Consider the following 15,160-nt stretch of genomic DNA (forward strand, 5'->3'; position numbering starts at 1 on the left):
TCTTGGGATTACACCAGTTTGGAAAGCTTTCTTGATTACCCAGATTTTTTTAAATTGAATGTTTTCATGTTAGTATGTAAACTTTTCCAGGTTTCACTAGTAATTTTGAAAACTAGCATCCCGTTTTGTAACACTTTGCATTCATGTAGATTTATAGAATGAGTTATATAGAGGGATAATATAAGTTTAAGCAAGCATCATGTTACTCCTTATTGAATTGGAAGCATTCATTTCTGTACTATTATTCTAGTCTCACTTTATATGGGGGTAGTCTAGTTTTAGAAAATGAATAATCTTTATCATATACTTTTTCATGGATCCATGAAATGCTAATTCCTTTGTTTCCTCATGGAGGAAGTCGTTGTCATTCCTGACCATTTGTCTCAAGTCAAGGGACATTAGTCTCCTATAGGAGAAAGTTTCCGCTGAGGTAGATGACAATTTTGCTTTGTACATCCACATCACCATTTAAAATTTTTATTTGGTATTTGTGCAATGAAAAACATGGTTTAAATTCTGGAATAATCCATTATTTCTCTTTTATTCTGGAAACCCCTTCTGTTTGTTCTTACTATGTTAAATTTCATTAACGAATTCCTATGATATTATTATCTTCTATACATTAGTAAAATACTTTTTTTTCTTTCTTTCAGTACATTGGACTACTTTTCTTCAGCTAACTTGAATTTACAGCTCTCATAAATGAATACCTAATGTTAGTACACTCACTTTGTCCTTGACCTTCAGTGGCTTCCATGGATAGTTAACATGAATGCTAATCCCGGCCACATGGACCAGTCTGAAGGTTATCTGCTTATGGAATGCAAAGAGTGCAAACTCCTAGAACACCTTCCATGAGATGGGTTCAAGGAGGTTTGGACATCCTGGCTGAAGTTATTGTAACATTATTCTTTACAAGGCTGATGGTGTACACCTCTGTTTCCAGATTTGGAAAGGTGCTTGGACCAGGCTGTAAGGCTTAACCAACAGAGCAGATGATGTAATCCCAGAAGGCAAACTGTCAAAGTTTTAACAAAGCCTGTCCCTGACCCTTAATCTGAAAAACCATATTATATTTGTGTGTTTAAATGAGAAAATGCCTACCTTTAAGTTAAAATCAACCAACCAACCAGTCTACCACTCCAAAAAGCTCTTTATGCAGAACACAATATGATGAAAGAGCAAGGTCATTATGACCAAGAAGGGCATTTTGAAATTAGTAACATTTTTTTTCTGACATTTGCAGAAGTTAAACAAGGTCATGGCCACATGCAGTCACATGCTCAGGAACATAAACTGCCATGTATGTGTTTGCTCTACATGCCTAGAAAGCAAATCGATTTAGGATAGAAAGTGACATCCCTAAATAAAGAAGGTAGGTGGTGGAAGTTATTTCTAAATATCCAGTCCCCTTCAACTATTATTTACTTTGATCAAGGACAGAGAAATTTCAAAGAAAATACTCAAGTAAAAAGTAAACACAATAATCATTGCTACATATATAGCCCTGGCTGAGAAAGAATTCTTGCATGGACGTGAGCAAGACTGACAGGTGCAACAGACCTGCCTTCCAGTTTATGCTAGAATCCCTGTCCTTCACCCTCCCCCCACCCTCAGTCCATCTAATTGTTTTTAACCATTCAAGGCAGTTGCTACTTTTTCCCATGACCATCCTAACTTACTTTCACTTCCTCTTCTTTCTCCTGATTTTTCTTGGACTGATTGTGTGTGTCATTAAATCACCCTTTTCTCCACTTAATCTTGTATTAGTTGTCCACTCCTTTTCCTAACAGGCTGTAAGCTTTGTGATGGTCAGGCACCAAGTCTTAACACCTCTTTGGACCTCTCATCTCATTTCTTCCAGCATCTGGCAGAGAGCTGCATATGGCGATCTCCTAATAAATACCTGTAGAATGAATGATCAGTTGAATGTCCGTGCTGACTTAGCTGCTGAGCGTACAGACAATGGTAATCTAGAGAGATTTTTATTTCCATTTGCTGGGCAGGAGGATGAACATCCATCCCATGCATGCTCTTAGTTAGTAAGGTTTGGAATGGGATGCCAGTGCTGTGTATTATGTATGCTCATCCTAAGACAACATGGATGATATAAGATCAGCCCATTTAACATTACTGGAAATGGTCACATCTGGATTAGAACATTTCTTGCACTTTAGTGTACTATCTAATTAGTTGAAGTATATTCAGTTAATAGCTCCAAGATGCTCGCTATTAAGAACATTCATTAGACTGATTGTAGTTCCATCAGGACAAAGAGAGAACACATAGCCATCAAGCTCCCTTTATGTCACATACATGACATATTCTGGGCTTAAGCTGACCTTCATTTATAGAAACAGAGTCATAGAGGGCATGTCATTAATCATGGCTCTCTCTGATATTAATCTAAATTAATTTTAAAAAAGAGAACAACATCCATAGCAAAGCCATCTTAATATCTTTTCCAGATTGACTGTATCATTCTGTGACAACCTGGCGATGTTCTGAATTTTTGTTTTTTTGTAGTCGCAGAATGTTGTTTGGTTCTGATATCGATCTTACCGGTAGTGTTTGTGACTAGATGTGCCAACTTTTCACATCTACGGAGTCTCTGGTAAACAGCTGATTTCTCAGGAAGTGGTTTATTATTTGTTTATATTTGCTTGTTTGCCCCTAGACTTGCCTATCTAGGTATCCTGTTCCCTAATAGTGCTCACTGTCTTGGAATTGAAACGATCAAGATGACAATAAAGAAAGGGGTTTAATCAAACAGCAACATTGGAATTTAGATATCCCTTTCAGAGTGATTGTACTGGAAGATAATGTCCTTGAAAAAATAATGCTGCTGTGGCTTAGAATTCTTCCGAAATAATCACAGGTAGCAAATCAATGGAAAGCTAAGTATAGTATCTATATCCTCAGTGGGGCCAGAGATCTGCCTTCTATTCCAATATTCATTTATTCATCTCAAGTGTCCACTGAGTATTGGCTATGTGCCAGGGGCAAGTCTGGGAACTGGGTCTTGCTCTCTTAGAGCCAATTTTCAGGAACTTTAGAAGGAAGAATGGGCTTCCTTGATGGCTCAGATGGTAAATAATCTGCCCGGCTATGTGGGAGACCCAGGTTTGATCTCTGGGCAGAGAAGATCCCTTGGAGAAGGGAATGGCTACCCACTCCAGTATTCTTGCCTAGAGAATTCCATGGACAGAGAAGCTTGGTGGGCAACATGGGATCGCATGGGGTCCATGCAACCTGGGGTCGCAAAGAGTCAGATACAACCAAGCAACTCACATTTTCACTTTTCAGAGAGGAGAATACCATTAGTAGAGGACGGTAGATTTCAGCTACTGTCACAGTAGACAACTGTGATGGAGGGCCATGGGTGGAGAATAATGTGGGTGCACAAGTGGGGTCATACTGTTTTTTTTCTTTTGATCAATCAACATCGTATGTGTGAACTTAGTCTAATGAGACTGAGTCTCTTCTGTGCTGAAACGATTAGCCCTGTGGGGCATTTCAAATCTGGTCCTATGAGTGGTTCCGCATCTGTCAGTAGCATTAGAATCAGAGATCAGCTTGCAGATCAGTACTCATCCTAATGCCTAAGTTCTGATATATATTTTTCAATTTTGAAACTCATCGTTTTATAGCTAGTATATTTTTTGGTAAGCCCAGCTGGGATCGTTAATGCCACTCTTTATTTTCCTTCCAGAGAAAAAACTGCCCTTGGTTATTGCTGCAACAGAGATGAAAACTTCTTTTTCCCAGGCATTTTCATTAACATTACCACGAACTATCACGAATGAACCCTGTGTGTATTTACTGTCTGGTAACTTGAGATGAAGTGTCTTTCTTTTAGCGTGAATGTGGTTATAGGATGAGGATGTGAATCAGCAGAAGTTCCAGCAAATTTCTCCTAAATGATATGATTTCTTAAATGAAATGATTTTTTTTTCATTTAGGTCCATTTACATCTGCAATAACATTGTCTTGGTCTGTATATTCCAACTACATGATTTATTTATAATGAATTTTGTTAAAAGTTAATATGACTATACTTCAACATCTTAAAACACAGCCATTATAAAATGAAACGTTGATTTAATAGATTTTGGGGGAAACTCATTAAATAAATGCAATTATAGTACAGTGAATCCTGATTTCAAAAGCACCAAAGTGTGAAGACAGGTGTCTCATTCAGAAAATACCATAAATTAATTAAATGTCTCAAAACATGATGAATTAATGTTAGCTGTTTTTGTTATTGACTTCCATATTGATTGTTGTTGTTGCTGTTGTTATTTTGGTAACATATGCCAATATTTACTACAACTGACTATCCTGCTAGAGGAATTCATAAATTCATCTGTATGAAACAAAGTATTATACCTGTATTTAATTTAGGTTTGTTTACAGTACATTTTAACTGTATATATTCTAAAATCTCAACAATTGTCCTAAGTATGTATACTTTAAAAATTAATTTTAAAAAGGCAATTTAAGTTAAACATAGGTAGGAGTTATTTTATGCCCAAGAGAGCTTGAAGAATTATAGGAATGGACACCTTCTACATTTCTGGGGTTCTCTCTCTCACTTTCCAGATTTTTCATATGGACTCCCTGAAAATTCCAGGCTTGTAATATGAGTTCTTTCTCCATTTTCCAGGTGTTCTTCATCAGGAACTTCAATGTTGAAAGAATTATTTTTAAGATTTTACAAATGCTGTTTTCCCATGACTTAGGGATACATAAAATTCAACTTTGGTAAATTTCTCTTCTATGCAGCTCAGGAAGATAGTTCTGTTGCTTTCAGTTTGTGATGTCACATAGGTCATATCTTTAGCCAAAAACAGATGTTTAAGTTTTCATCACCATTGTAGTTGCTTTTAAATAGAAATAAGAAAATATGACATATTTTGCATTTTTTGTTTGCAAATGATCTTTGTATAATGACACACCTTTCATATGTGTGATGTTGGATTAGGCAGAGCCCAAGAGAGTTGGCTGTTCAATTTTCCTCCAAGCTGTAGAACCTGTTTTTCTACGGTACATAAGAAAAAATTCAACCAGGCAATTTTTTAAAGGAGTTCAGGTCAGAATCCCAACGTCTTCATTTTATTTCCCAATCTAAAAGATGACAGAAACAAAACTACTTTATTTTTTTTAATGTCAACATTTTAGTTTTATTTATTTATTTTAAAATTCCATCTCATTTTTAATTGGAGGATAATTACTTTACAATGCTGTGATGGTTTTTGCCATACTTCAACATAAATCAGCCAAAGGCACACCCATACACCCTCCCTCTCACCGCCCTCCCCAACCTACATCTCTAGGTTGTCACAGGACAGCAGCTTTGGGTTCTGCTTTATTTATTTTGACCATGCCACATGGCTTGCAGGATCTCAGTTTCCTGACCACAGGTTAAATCCAGGCCACAGCAATGAAAGGCTGTGATGCTTTCTACGTGGTGCCTTCAGTTCAGTTCAGTTCAGTTCAGTCGCTCAGTCATGTCCGACTCTTTGCGACCCCATGAATCCCAGCACGCCATGCCTCTCTGTCCGTCACCAACTTCTGGAGTTCACTCAGACTCACGTCCATCGAGTTGGTGATGCCATCCAGCCATCTCATCCTCTGTCGTCCCCTTCTCCTCCTGCCCCCAATCCCTCCCAGCATCAGAGTCTTTTCCAATGAGTCAACTTTTTGCGTGAGGTGGCCAAAGTACTGAAGTTTCAGCTTCAGCATCACTCCTTCCAATGAACACCCAGGACTGATCTCCTTTAGAATGGACTGGTTGGATCTCCTTGCAGTCCAAGGGACTCTCAAGAGTCTTCTCCAACATCACTTTTCAAAAGCATCAATTCTTCGGCGCTCAGCCTTCTTCACAGTCCAACTCTCGCATCCATATGACTACTGAAAAAACCATAGCCTTGACTAGACGGACCTTTGTTGGCAAAGTAAAGTCTCTGCTTTTCAAAATGCTATCTAGGTTGGTCATAACTTTCCTTCCAAGGAGGAAGCGTCTTTTAATTTCATGGCTGCAATCACCATCTGCAGTGATTTTGGAGCCCCCCAAAATAAAGTCTGACACTGTTTCCACTGTTTCCCCATCTATTTCCCATGAAGTGATGGCACCAGATGCCATGATCTTCGTTTTCTGAATGTTGAGCTTTAAGCCGACTTTTTCACTCTCCTCTGTCACTTTCAGCAAGAGGCTTTTTAGTTCCTCTTCACTTTCTGGCATAGGGTGGTGTCATCTGCATATCTGAGGTTATTGACATTTCTCCCGGCAAACTTGATCCCAGCTTGTGCTTCTTCCAGCCCAGCGTTTCTCATGATGTACTCTGCATACAAGTTAAATAAGCAGGGTGACAATATACAGCCTTGATGTACTCCTTTTCCTGTTTGGAACCAGTCTGTTGTTCCATGTCCAGTTCTAACTGTTGCTTCCTGACCTGCATATAGGTTTCTCAAGAGGCAGGTCAGGTGGTCTGGTATTCCCATCTCTTTCAGAATTTTCCACAATTGATTGTGGTCCACACAGTCAAAGACTTTGGCATAGTCAATAAAACAGAAATAGATGTTTTTCTGGAACTCTCTTGCTTATTCCATGATCTAGCAGATGTTGGCAATTTGATCTCTGGTTCCTCTGCCTTTTCTAAAACCAGCTTGAACATCTGGAAGTTCACGGTTCACGTATTGCTGAAGCCTGGCTTGGAGAATTTTGAGCATTACTTTACTAACATGTGAGATGAGTGCAATTGTGTGGTAGTTTGAGCATTCTTTGGCATTGCCTTTCTTAGGGATTGGAATGAAAACTGACCCTTTCCAGTCCTGTGGCCACTGCTGAGTTTTCCAAATTTGCAGGCATATTGAGTGCAGCACTTTCACAGCATCATCTTAATAGTCTAAAATAGTTGTGCATGTTCCTCAAATAGTCTTATAATTTAGTGGACTTTGAAACCACTCACCCATCAAATTTTTGCTTCAAATGTGGCTTCTCTTTTCATTTTAGTTTTACGAAAGTGTGTATTCTTTTCCCAATCACTTGCATTCTAAACAATTAATTCAAGGGTTCATTAGGGTTCATCAGGCACTGTGCACAAAGTATACAAACAACAACCACACCTGTATAAAATGCAGTGTTCATTTGACTGAAAATAGTTCTAGTTCCTAGTTAATATATAATAAAGGAAGCTGCTTTCTAGGATTTGGTTGCACTTTAAAACTTCATTTTTAAGAATTTTTACAGGACTTTAAATCAAGATTCTTTATGTATTTTAGTAAATACAGGCCTTCAAATAGGTTACATGAATAAAATACTGCATACTGAGTTAAATGTATGGCAAATAATATAGAGACATCACAAGGCATTTTATTTTTCGTTATGTAAAATTTTAATTATATAAGTTTTCTGAAATGCAGAATTACCCTAAGAGCTCAGAAATATCTCAGTTCAGTTCAGTTGCTCAGTCATGTCTGCCTCTTTGTGACCTCATGGACTGTAGCACACCAGGCTTCCCAGTCGATCACCAACTCCTGGAGCTTGCTCAAACTTGCAGAAATACCTAGACTTCCTCAAATGCAAAAGGTTTGTGGAAAGTGAATGGATATTCCAGGAGAAAAGATTCAAACATGAACTAAGTTTGGGAAATGCTAAAACTGTATCATTTCTGATCTCCATCCTCATGAGCACTGAAGACTCTGAGATACCTTTCAGTAACTGCATACAAACATCACTATCAAACACAAACATGAAACTTTATTTAGCCTAGTGTTTCCCAAGCTTCTTTGACCAAAGAGATCTTCCTCTGAAGAATCTTCAATCCCACAATACCCAGTGAATCACCTTTTGGGTTCTGAAGATATGACATTAAGGTTTTCTATACATTACATTAGTTATTTTGTTAAAAAAGTAATAAAACACATCTTTGGTTGACAGTTTAAGAAATTTCAGACGAGTAAATAATATATGTTGTAAAGATACTAATATGTTGTACCTGTGCTACTTACCTTTTGTCAGGACTTTTTAAAGCTCTTTTTAAATCAATAGTCTCATGCGTTTGTTTTCTGTTCTCTATTTTATATAGTCATTTAAGTTTGTATTTTGAAGCCCACAAGTATTCTAGTATTTTAAGTAAAAGATTATTATTATTTATACTAACACTAGTCTTTATGCTTTGGAAGGAAAGGAGTAGAAGTTTAGATAAACACCAAATACCTATTTAACCATCTAAAATGTAAGACACTTTGAAATTCAGACATTTTAGAAAAGGGAATATTCAGTGTCTTTTACAAACACTACAAGGGATATTTTGAATTTTTAAAATGGGTAAATATTGGATTGGCCAAAAAATTCATTCGTGTTCTTCTGTAAGATGTTACAGAAAAAAAAAATTTTTTTTTGCCCAATCTTATCTTATAAATATATATATAAAGTATCCATAAATAGTTTACAAATTGGTAAATATTTTTCAGATTATATTGTCCAACACCAATACAATCTTGGGAAAAGATAGATAAAATTTCTAAAATAACTACTGGTGAACTTAGTAAGTATAACAAATTGATACATGCTAGTTATTGTTGACTTTTGTTTCGTAAATATAGAAGGAGAATTAATTATAAGGCTTTCTGAGGCCATTGAGTTATCAAACTATATAAAAACATATATGATTTTATGTCTGTGTTCAAATGAATGTGGTATATGAGTTATGCTGTCAGTGACTTTTGCTACAAAATAAGAACTCAAAACGCACCTCCATTGTTGATTTCATTGAAGTTAGATTATTTGCATTAATTTTGTTTCTAATTTACAAGTACATAAAAAGTTTGTGTAGAATACCATTTTTAAAGCTACTTTCACTGGGATTATCCAAATCTCTCACTCTTTTACAACATTTGTTTATTTTTCTCTTTTGCTTACAGTTTAGTCTTTCAGGTGCCAAGTCCTCTAAGGCTTACTCATCAGTTGAGAGTTTTGTGTAGTTTCTCTTCTTCTTTTGCAGATTTCTCTTTTCTCAGGATACTCAGGATGAAGTTCTTTTCTCCTTGACTTTTGATTCCTCTTTCTTATTTCAGATGAAGAGGACGCCTCCCCTCCTGTTGCCCTGCCTCCAGGTTAGGATGATTCCAACTCCTTTCCCCACTTTGTAATGCATTATTGATTGACAGTTAAGGTGATGGGTTGACAGAGCTGCTCAATGAGACCAAACTCAGAACAGGGTACCCCCTTCTTGCCAGTGCCAAAGAGGGAAAATGTTGGCTTTAATGGCAATCTTTTTTTTTAACATCAGAAACTTTTTAAAAAGAGGCTTTCTTTGTGAAATAAATAAAAGTATTAACTCTTGGATATAAATTTTAGGGGCAAAAAAATGTTTCATCTCCAGCTGTATACTCTTTTCCCTTGTTCTTTAGATATGTGGATTTGTAAAACTTTATTCTTGTTTTTTAAATAGGACATATACCTTTTATAGATGTTTTCAAAGCTGAAGCTCTACTGGTTTTCCATTCCAGACCAACTTGTAGTGTCTTTTCTCCCCATCATCAAAAGAGACAGGATTTGGGGGATCTGAGACGGTTAAAACCAGCATTCCATTTTCTCCCCTCCCCCTTGTGTCATCCAAATCACACTTTCCTTTCAGGTTTGGGTAGTCGGGCTCTGGAAAGAAAAGATTCAGGTGAGCACACACCGGAAGCAAGGTGTCTCGACCTCATCCTAATATAGTAATCACTAATGACCTCATTTCTTGAAGCTGTATTTGATTCTAATCTTGGTTTTATTCAGTTTGTAGCTTTTATAGCAATCTTTTATTACATTCCTCTGACCAGAAAACTAATGCATTAAGAAACAATTAATTTTGCATGATACACACACGCACACACACACGCACACACACACACATGAATTCAGAAATCTAGCCACATACACCACAGGTTCCTTTGTTTCATTATCACTATCTTTTTAACATTTGGCAAATACATAGAGATGAAGAGACTTTTAAAATCACCATTCCTGGGATGTGTTGACATTAGATAATAATTCCTATTTTTATAGAAATTTACATACACTTAAAAAGAATAATATCAAATCTAATCTGCTGTAGCCACAATTCCAGATGGTTATTTATTCTTTCATTTATCCAACAAGTGTGTTTGAATGCAGACTGATTCTGCTATGGACCTCTTTGTGGGTGGGGCATTTTTGCAGACTCTTTCTGAGATAAAAATGAGCAAAACAGAATATCCAAGTCCTCACATTTCAAATATTAATGGCCACTCTGCACTATTACAAATATACACAACATAAAATTTTAACATCAACTTGGGTATTTTTTAAAATTGTACAATCATGTGACAACATTGCTTAACTTCACTGTGAAAATGATGGTCTATGGATAAGAATACTAAGCATGATTGACACATTGGAACTAAAATAACTAAATCTACATTTCCTCCTTTTCAAGACACATTAACAGGTTGAGTGTTGGCAGCCCATGCACTTTTTTTTCCAGTTATTAGTGGCTGAAACTGAACTTCCTTTTATTCAGCTCTCAGAGACAGAAGACCTTTCTACAGTTCTCTCTCCTGCTCTCCTCATTGGACAGCTGATTGATACCTCCTAAGCACCTGGAGTGCAAACTAGAAAATGCAAAATAAGCTTCATTTCCAGGTTGTCTGTCTTCATGGGAAAGCCTCAAAGAAATTATTTCTCTTTCTGTTTTTCTAGTTTTTCCCCCTCTCTTTCAGGATGATCCTAGAGTTCTTGAAATCTGTGCCTGCAGGTCACGATCTGTTACTTAATTGTCAAACTAAGGCCACATCATACAACCATCATGGAATTATCTAATCATACAACAGTGAAGAATCTAGACATATGAGGCCAGGCTTGGTAGTCTGACCTTTCCCACTTGACCTGCAAACTGATCCATCCCGTTAGTCTTTTCCAACTCAGCCGTTGTATAGACAAGGCCTTATAGCCTGTCACCTGGGAAAACACTAAGGCTCTGCTTTCATAGCCTTCCGACGGGTATTTATCAGTTAGGGGATAGGCAGAATTAGGAAACAAAGGAAACTTGGCTGCCAGGAAAGAGTAAGAAACTTTCTGAGAAGTTTTGCTATTCCTAGAAATTAGATTCCATCTGGAAGAGATAGCACTTTAAGAATGGGAATCGCTCAGTCTCTACTAATGGCTGTGGGGAGGTGGATGGAAAAAATGATGTTATATTTATCTAGGTTAATTAGACAAAGAGAAGCTTCCGTGTTGACAAGAAAAACAAACCCAGGTAAGTCTGCCTAAAAAGAACCTAGCCCTGAAATGATCCTTTTCCTCCTTTCTGCTCATTAGAATGGTCTATTGGTGAATCACCAGCTGGGGAGGAACAGGACAAGCAGAATGCCAACAGTCAGCTGTCCACCCTATTCGTGGAAAAGCCTCAAGGCGGAAGTGTGAAAGTTGGTGAGTTCCAAGGGATTAAATCCTTGTCTTTTTTTTTAGATAAAGATTAAATTCAAATAACATAAAGTAAAGCATTTAAAAGTGAGTGATCAGTAGCTATTAATACCCTCAACTGTATAACCAAGTACCAAAATATATTCATCACCCCAAAATCCATGGACAGAAGAGGCTGGTGGGCTTACAGTCCTTAGGGTCACAAAGAGTTGGACACAACTGAGTACAAACACTCCCCAAAAAGAAACCTTGAATCCTGTCCGGGTTTATCCCTCTGTCTCCCTCCCCTAACCCTGGCAACCAATAATCTCTTTGTCTCTATGAATGTCCTTATTCTGGATATTTAATATAAGTGGAATCACACAATAAGATGGGACCTTTTGTGTCTGGTTTCTTTCACTTAGCATAATGTTTTCAAGGTCTATCCAAGTTGTAGGCATGAATCAGTGTTTTATTCCTTCTTATGGCTGAAAAATATTCTATTGAGTGACAGCTATCGTTTCAATAATCTGTAGCACAGAGTGTTGAGTGCCTGGACCCCTGCCAGGGTAGGTTCAAATCAGTTTCTTCATCTGTAAAATGGAGATAATACTACCCATGAAGTACTCTGAATAGTCCCTGAAGTATCTTCAAGTGGAAGCCTCAAGGTGGAACTGTGAAAGTTGGTGAGCTGATGTTTGCTGTCATTACAACTCATCTCATTCCATAAAATGATTATAAATCTGCACACATGCTGGATCAAGAGTTGCAATGTCTCAGAGGAAGCTGATCAGACAGATGGTTTAATTCTGGAGATATTCATTAAAAAATATTGACTATTCACCTCCTGTTTTAGACATTGTGCTAAACACTGAGTAAAATATGTGAGCACTCAGAATTTACAGACTTAATGGGATGAGCAAACAAGAAGAAATTAAACAAACAAATCATCACAGAAGCCATCGCAAATGCCATGAAGGAAACAAAGTGGTCAGCCAGAGAGTGACCAGGAGGTCCAGGAATTTTACCTAAATGAATTTTTATAAGGAATATATTATGATCAGAACTAGTCTTTGGCTCCAAATGTTTTGCAAATGAACACACAGCTGACTACAGTCTAAAATTACTTCTTTTAAGTCTGGAATACAGAAGCACACTGTATATGAATAGAAATGCTTGCTCTCCTTGTGTTTCTGGAAGACACCAAAATGCTGGACTGGCCACTGGGCTAGAATTTTGATGTCCTTTAGGCCTAATGAGTCAATACAAACAAATAGGAGACTTTATCTCAAAAAGATCAGTTTCATTTAGTCATATTCTTATAACTCCAGTCTTAGCATCATCTTGCCTAATAAAAAGGATGGGAAAAATCCATATATATATATATATATATATATATGCATATATATATATTAATACATGGTATGTGTGTGTTTTCTCATTTTTTCTTTCATTTTTTCATATTTATGCATACTCATAGAGATATTGTGCATTTGGCTTTAGACCACCACAATAAAGTAAATATCATTATAAAGCAAGTCCCAAGAAATTTTTTTCTCCCAATGCATATGAAAGTTATGCTTATACTATAGTCTACTAAGTATGCAATAGATGGTTGGTTGGACAGTTGGATGGCATCACCAACTCAATGGACAGTTTGAGTAAGCTCTGGGAGTTGGTAATGGACAGGGAAACCTGATGTACTGCAGTCCATGGGGTCACAAACAGTTGGACACAACTGAACGACTGAACTGAACTGAGTGTTATGTTTAAAAAAACAATGTACTTACCTTCGTTAAAAATGCTTTATTGCTAAAAAATGCTAACCATTATCTGAACCTTCCGTGAGTCATAATCTTTTTGTAATACTAACATAAAAGATTACCGATCACAGATCACCATACCAAATATAACAATAATGAAGTTTGAAATATTGCCAAAATGTGACGCAGAAGCATGAAGTGAGCAAATGCTATCGGAAAAATGACTTGCTCGATGCAGGGGTGCCACAAACCTTTAATTGGTTTTTTAAAAAAGCAATAAATTTGAAGTACAATAAAGCAAAGTGCAGTAAAATGAGGTATGCCTGAATAGATTGTTTTATACACATTACATGTGCTTGGATTCCAAATAAAAATTATTTCCACTAATTTCCCCATTGCTCCTTTTCTGCTTCATAAACCTCCAAAGCAGAAGCAGTTAGAGTATCCTAGAAACTAGAGTTCTCATTGAAAGAGTCAGGGCCCTTCCATTGTTCAATTCCAGCTGTGTCAGTCACATGATAGTAGTCCTGTCTAACTCCTTTCGTGCATGCTAAGTTGCTTCAAGTTGTGTCCGACTCTTTGAGACTCCATGGACTGTAGCCCACCAAGCTCTTCTGTCCATGGAATTCTCCAGACAGGAACACTGGAGTGGGTTGCCATGCCCTCCTCCAGGGATCTTCCCGACCTAGGGATGAAACCCACATCTCCTTTGTCTCCTGCATTGGCAGGCAGGCTCTTTACCACTAGTGCCACCTGGGAAGCCCCAAATGGCAATTTTAAAACCACAGTCTGAATTGCCTGTGTTTTTTTCCCTAGGTGAAAATATCACCTTTATAGCCAAAGTCAAGGCTGAAGATCTTCTCAGAAAGCCCACCATCAAATGGTTCAAAGGGAAATGGATGGACCTGGCCAGCAAAGCTGGAAAGCACCTCCAGCTGAAGGAAACTTTTGAAAGGCATAGCCGGGTATGACCCTGAGCTCCTGCTGCAGGGACCTGACCGGCTGGTTCCTCTCTGTGCATCAGAGGCCATTTTCAGGTTCAGCTTTGAGGGACGTCAGTTCCAGAAAATCCACTGGAGTTATCATTCCCGGTGTTTATACTCCAGTGTGGTGGCCCTGCTGTGCCCAGGGGCTTCAGAGCACCGCGCTGACCCCTCCTGTATTGAGAACATTGTACCAGAATCCCCAGATGCAGACACATCTTTAAGCCAATGCTGTGGAATTGGGGAAATAACTGCGATGTGGTGTCTTTTTTTCTGCTAGCAGGGTAGGGCTGAAATGTGTTCGGATGCATTTCATTGCAGGTGTACACATTCGAGATGCAGATCATCAAAGCCAAAGAGAATTACGCAGGAAACTACAGATGTGAGGTCACCTATAAGGATAAGTTTGATAGCTGTTCATTCGATCTTGAAGTACATGGTAAGAGAGGCTTCTAGTCTGGATAAGTGTGATGTTTATTTATTTATTTTTTAATGGGGTGTGAGAGGATAGAGGAGAATAAGGTCATTTATTAGTATGAGATTTTGAAAATGAAGTTTCCTGGAACAAGGATGTCAGGAAATCCAGGTAGAAGGGAGGATTTTCTCTTATAAGGACTAATGTCAGATATGGACATTCTTCATCTATATGTTCTGTGTACTGCCAAGAGTGAATTTGATAAGAATAAATTAAAGGTATATATGTAGATTAGGGGGAAAAAAAGCAATACTTCGATAAGTAAACAAAGGGAAAGTTGACTTGGTAACAAATCAAAAGTGTGACATAGCTTTGTCTTTTTAGACAAAGCTGATGCAATCTAAAACCAGAGCATTACAAATGTTATAGCATCGAGGTTTAGGAAGTGCTACTGCTCTCTGTAACATGTTACTTGTTCCGTGTTTGGGGGTCATGCCTTTGGCCATAGGCACTGTATCACCACTGGGATCCCTCCTGGAGTAGGGTAACTGGGAGGATGAAGAATCCA

At 37.7% G+C, this 15,160-nt stretch overlaps 1 protein-coding gene across 2 annotated transcripts in view; it reads left to right on the forward strand.

Annotated features, from left to right (window-relative positions):
* Positions 1 to 15,160, forward strand: part of MYBPC1 (myosin binding protein C1) — a 94,957-nt gene that overhangs the window by 24,409 nt on the left and 55,388 nt on the right. For both annotated transcript variants that reach the window (XM_052639660.1, XM_052639661.1), the window contains exons 6-10: positions 9,082 to 9,120; positions 9,645 to 9,680; positions 11,348 to 11,458; positions 14,011 to 14,159; positions 14,499 to 14,616. In XM_052639660.1, the coding sequence (XP_052495620.1) occupies positions 9,082 to 9,120; positions 9,645 to 9,680; positions 11,348 to 11,458; positions 14,011 to 14,159; positions 14,499 to 14,616 (453 nt within the window). The remainder of the gene's footprint in view (positions 1 to 9,081; positions 9,121 to 9,644; positions 9,681 to 11,347; positions 11,459 to 14,010; positions 14,160 to 14,498; positions 14,617 to 15,160) is intronic.

This window comes from Budorcas taxicolor, chromosome 5 (assembly GCF_023091745.1).
Source record: "Budorcas taxicolor isolate Tak-1 chromosome 5, Takin1.1, whole genome shotgun sequence".
Taxonomy (NCBI): domain Eukaryota; kingdom Metazoa; phylum Chordata; class Mammalia; order Artiodactyla; family Bovidae; genus Budorcas; species Budorcas taxicolor.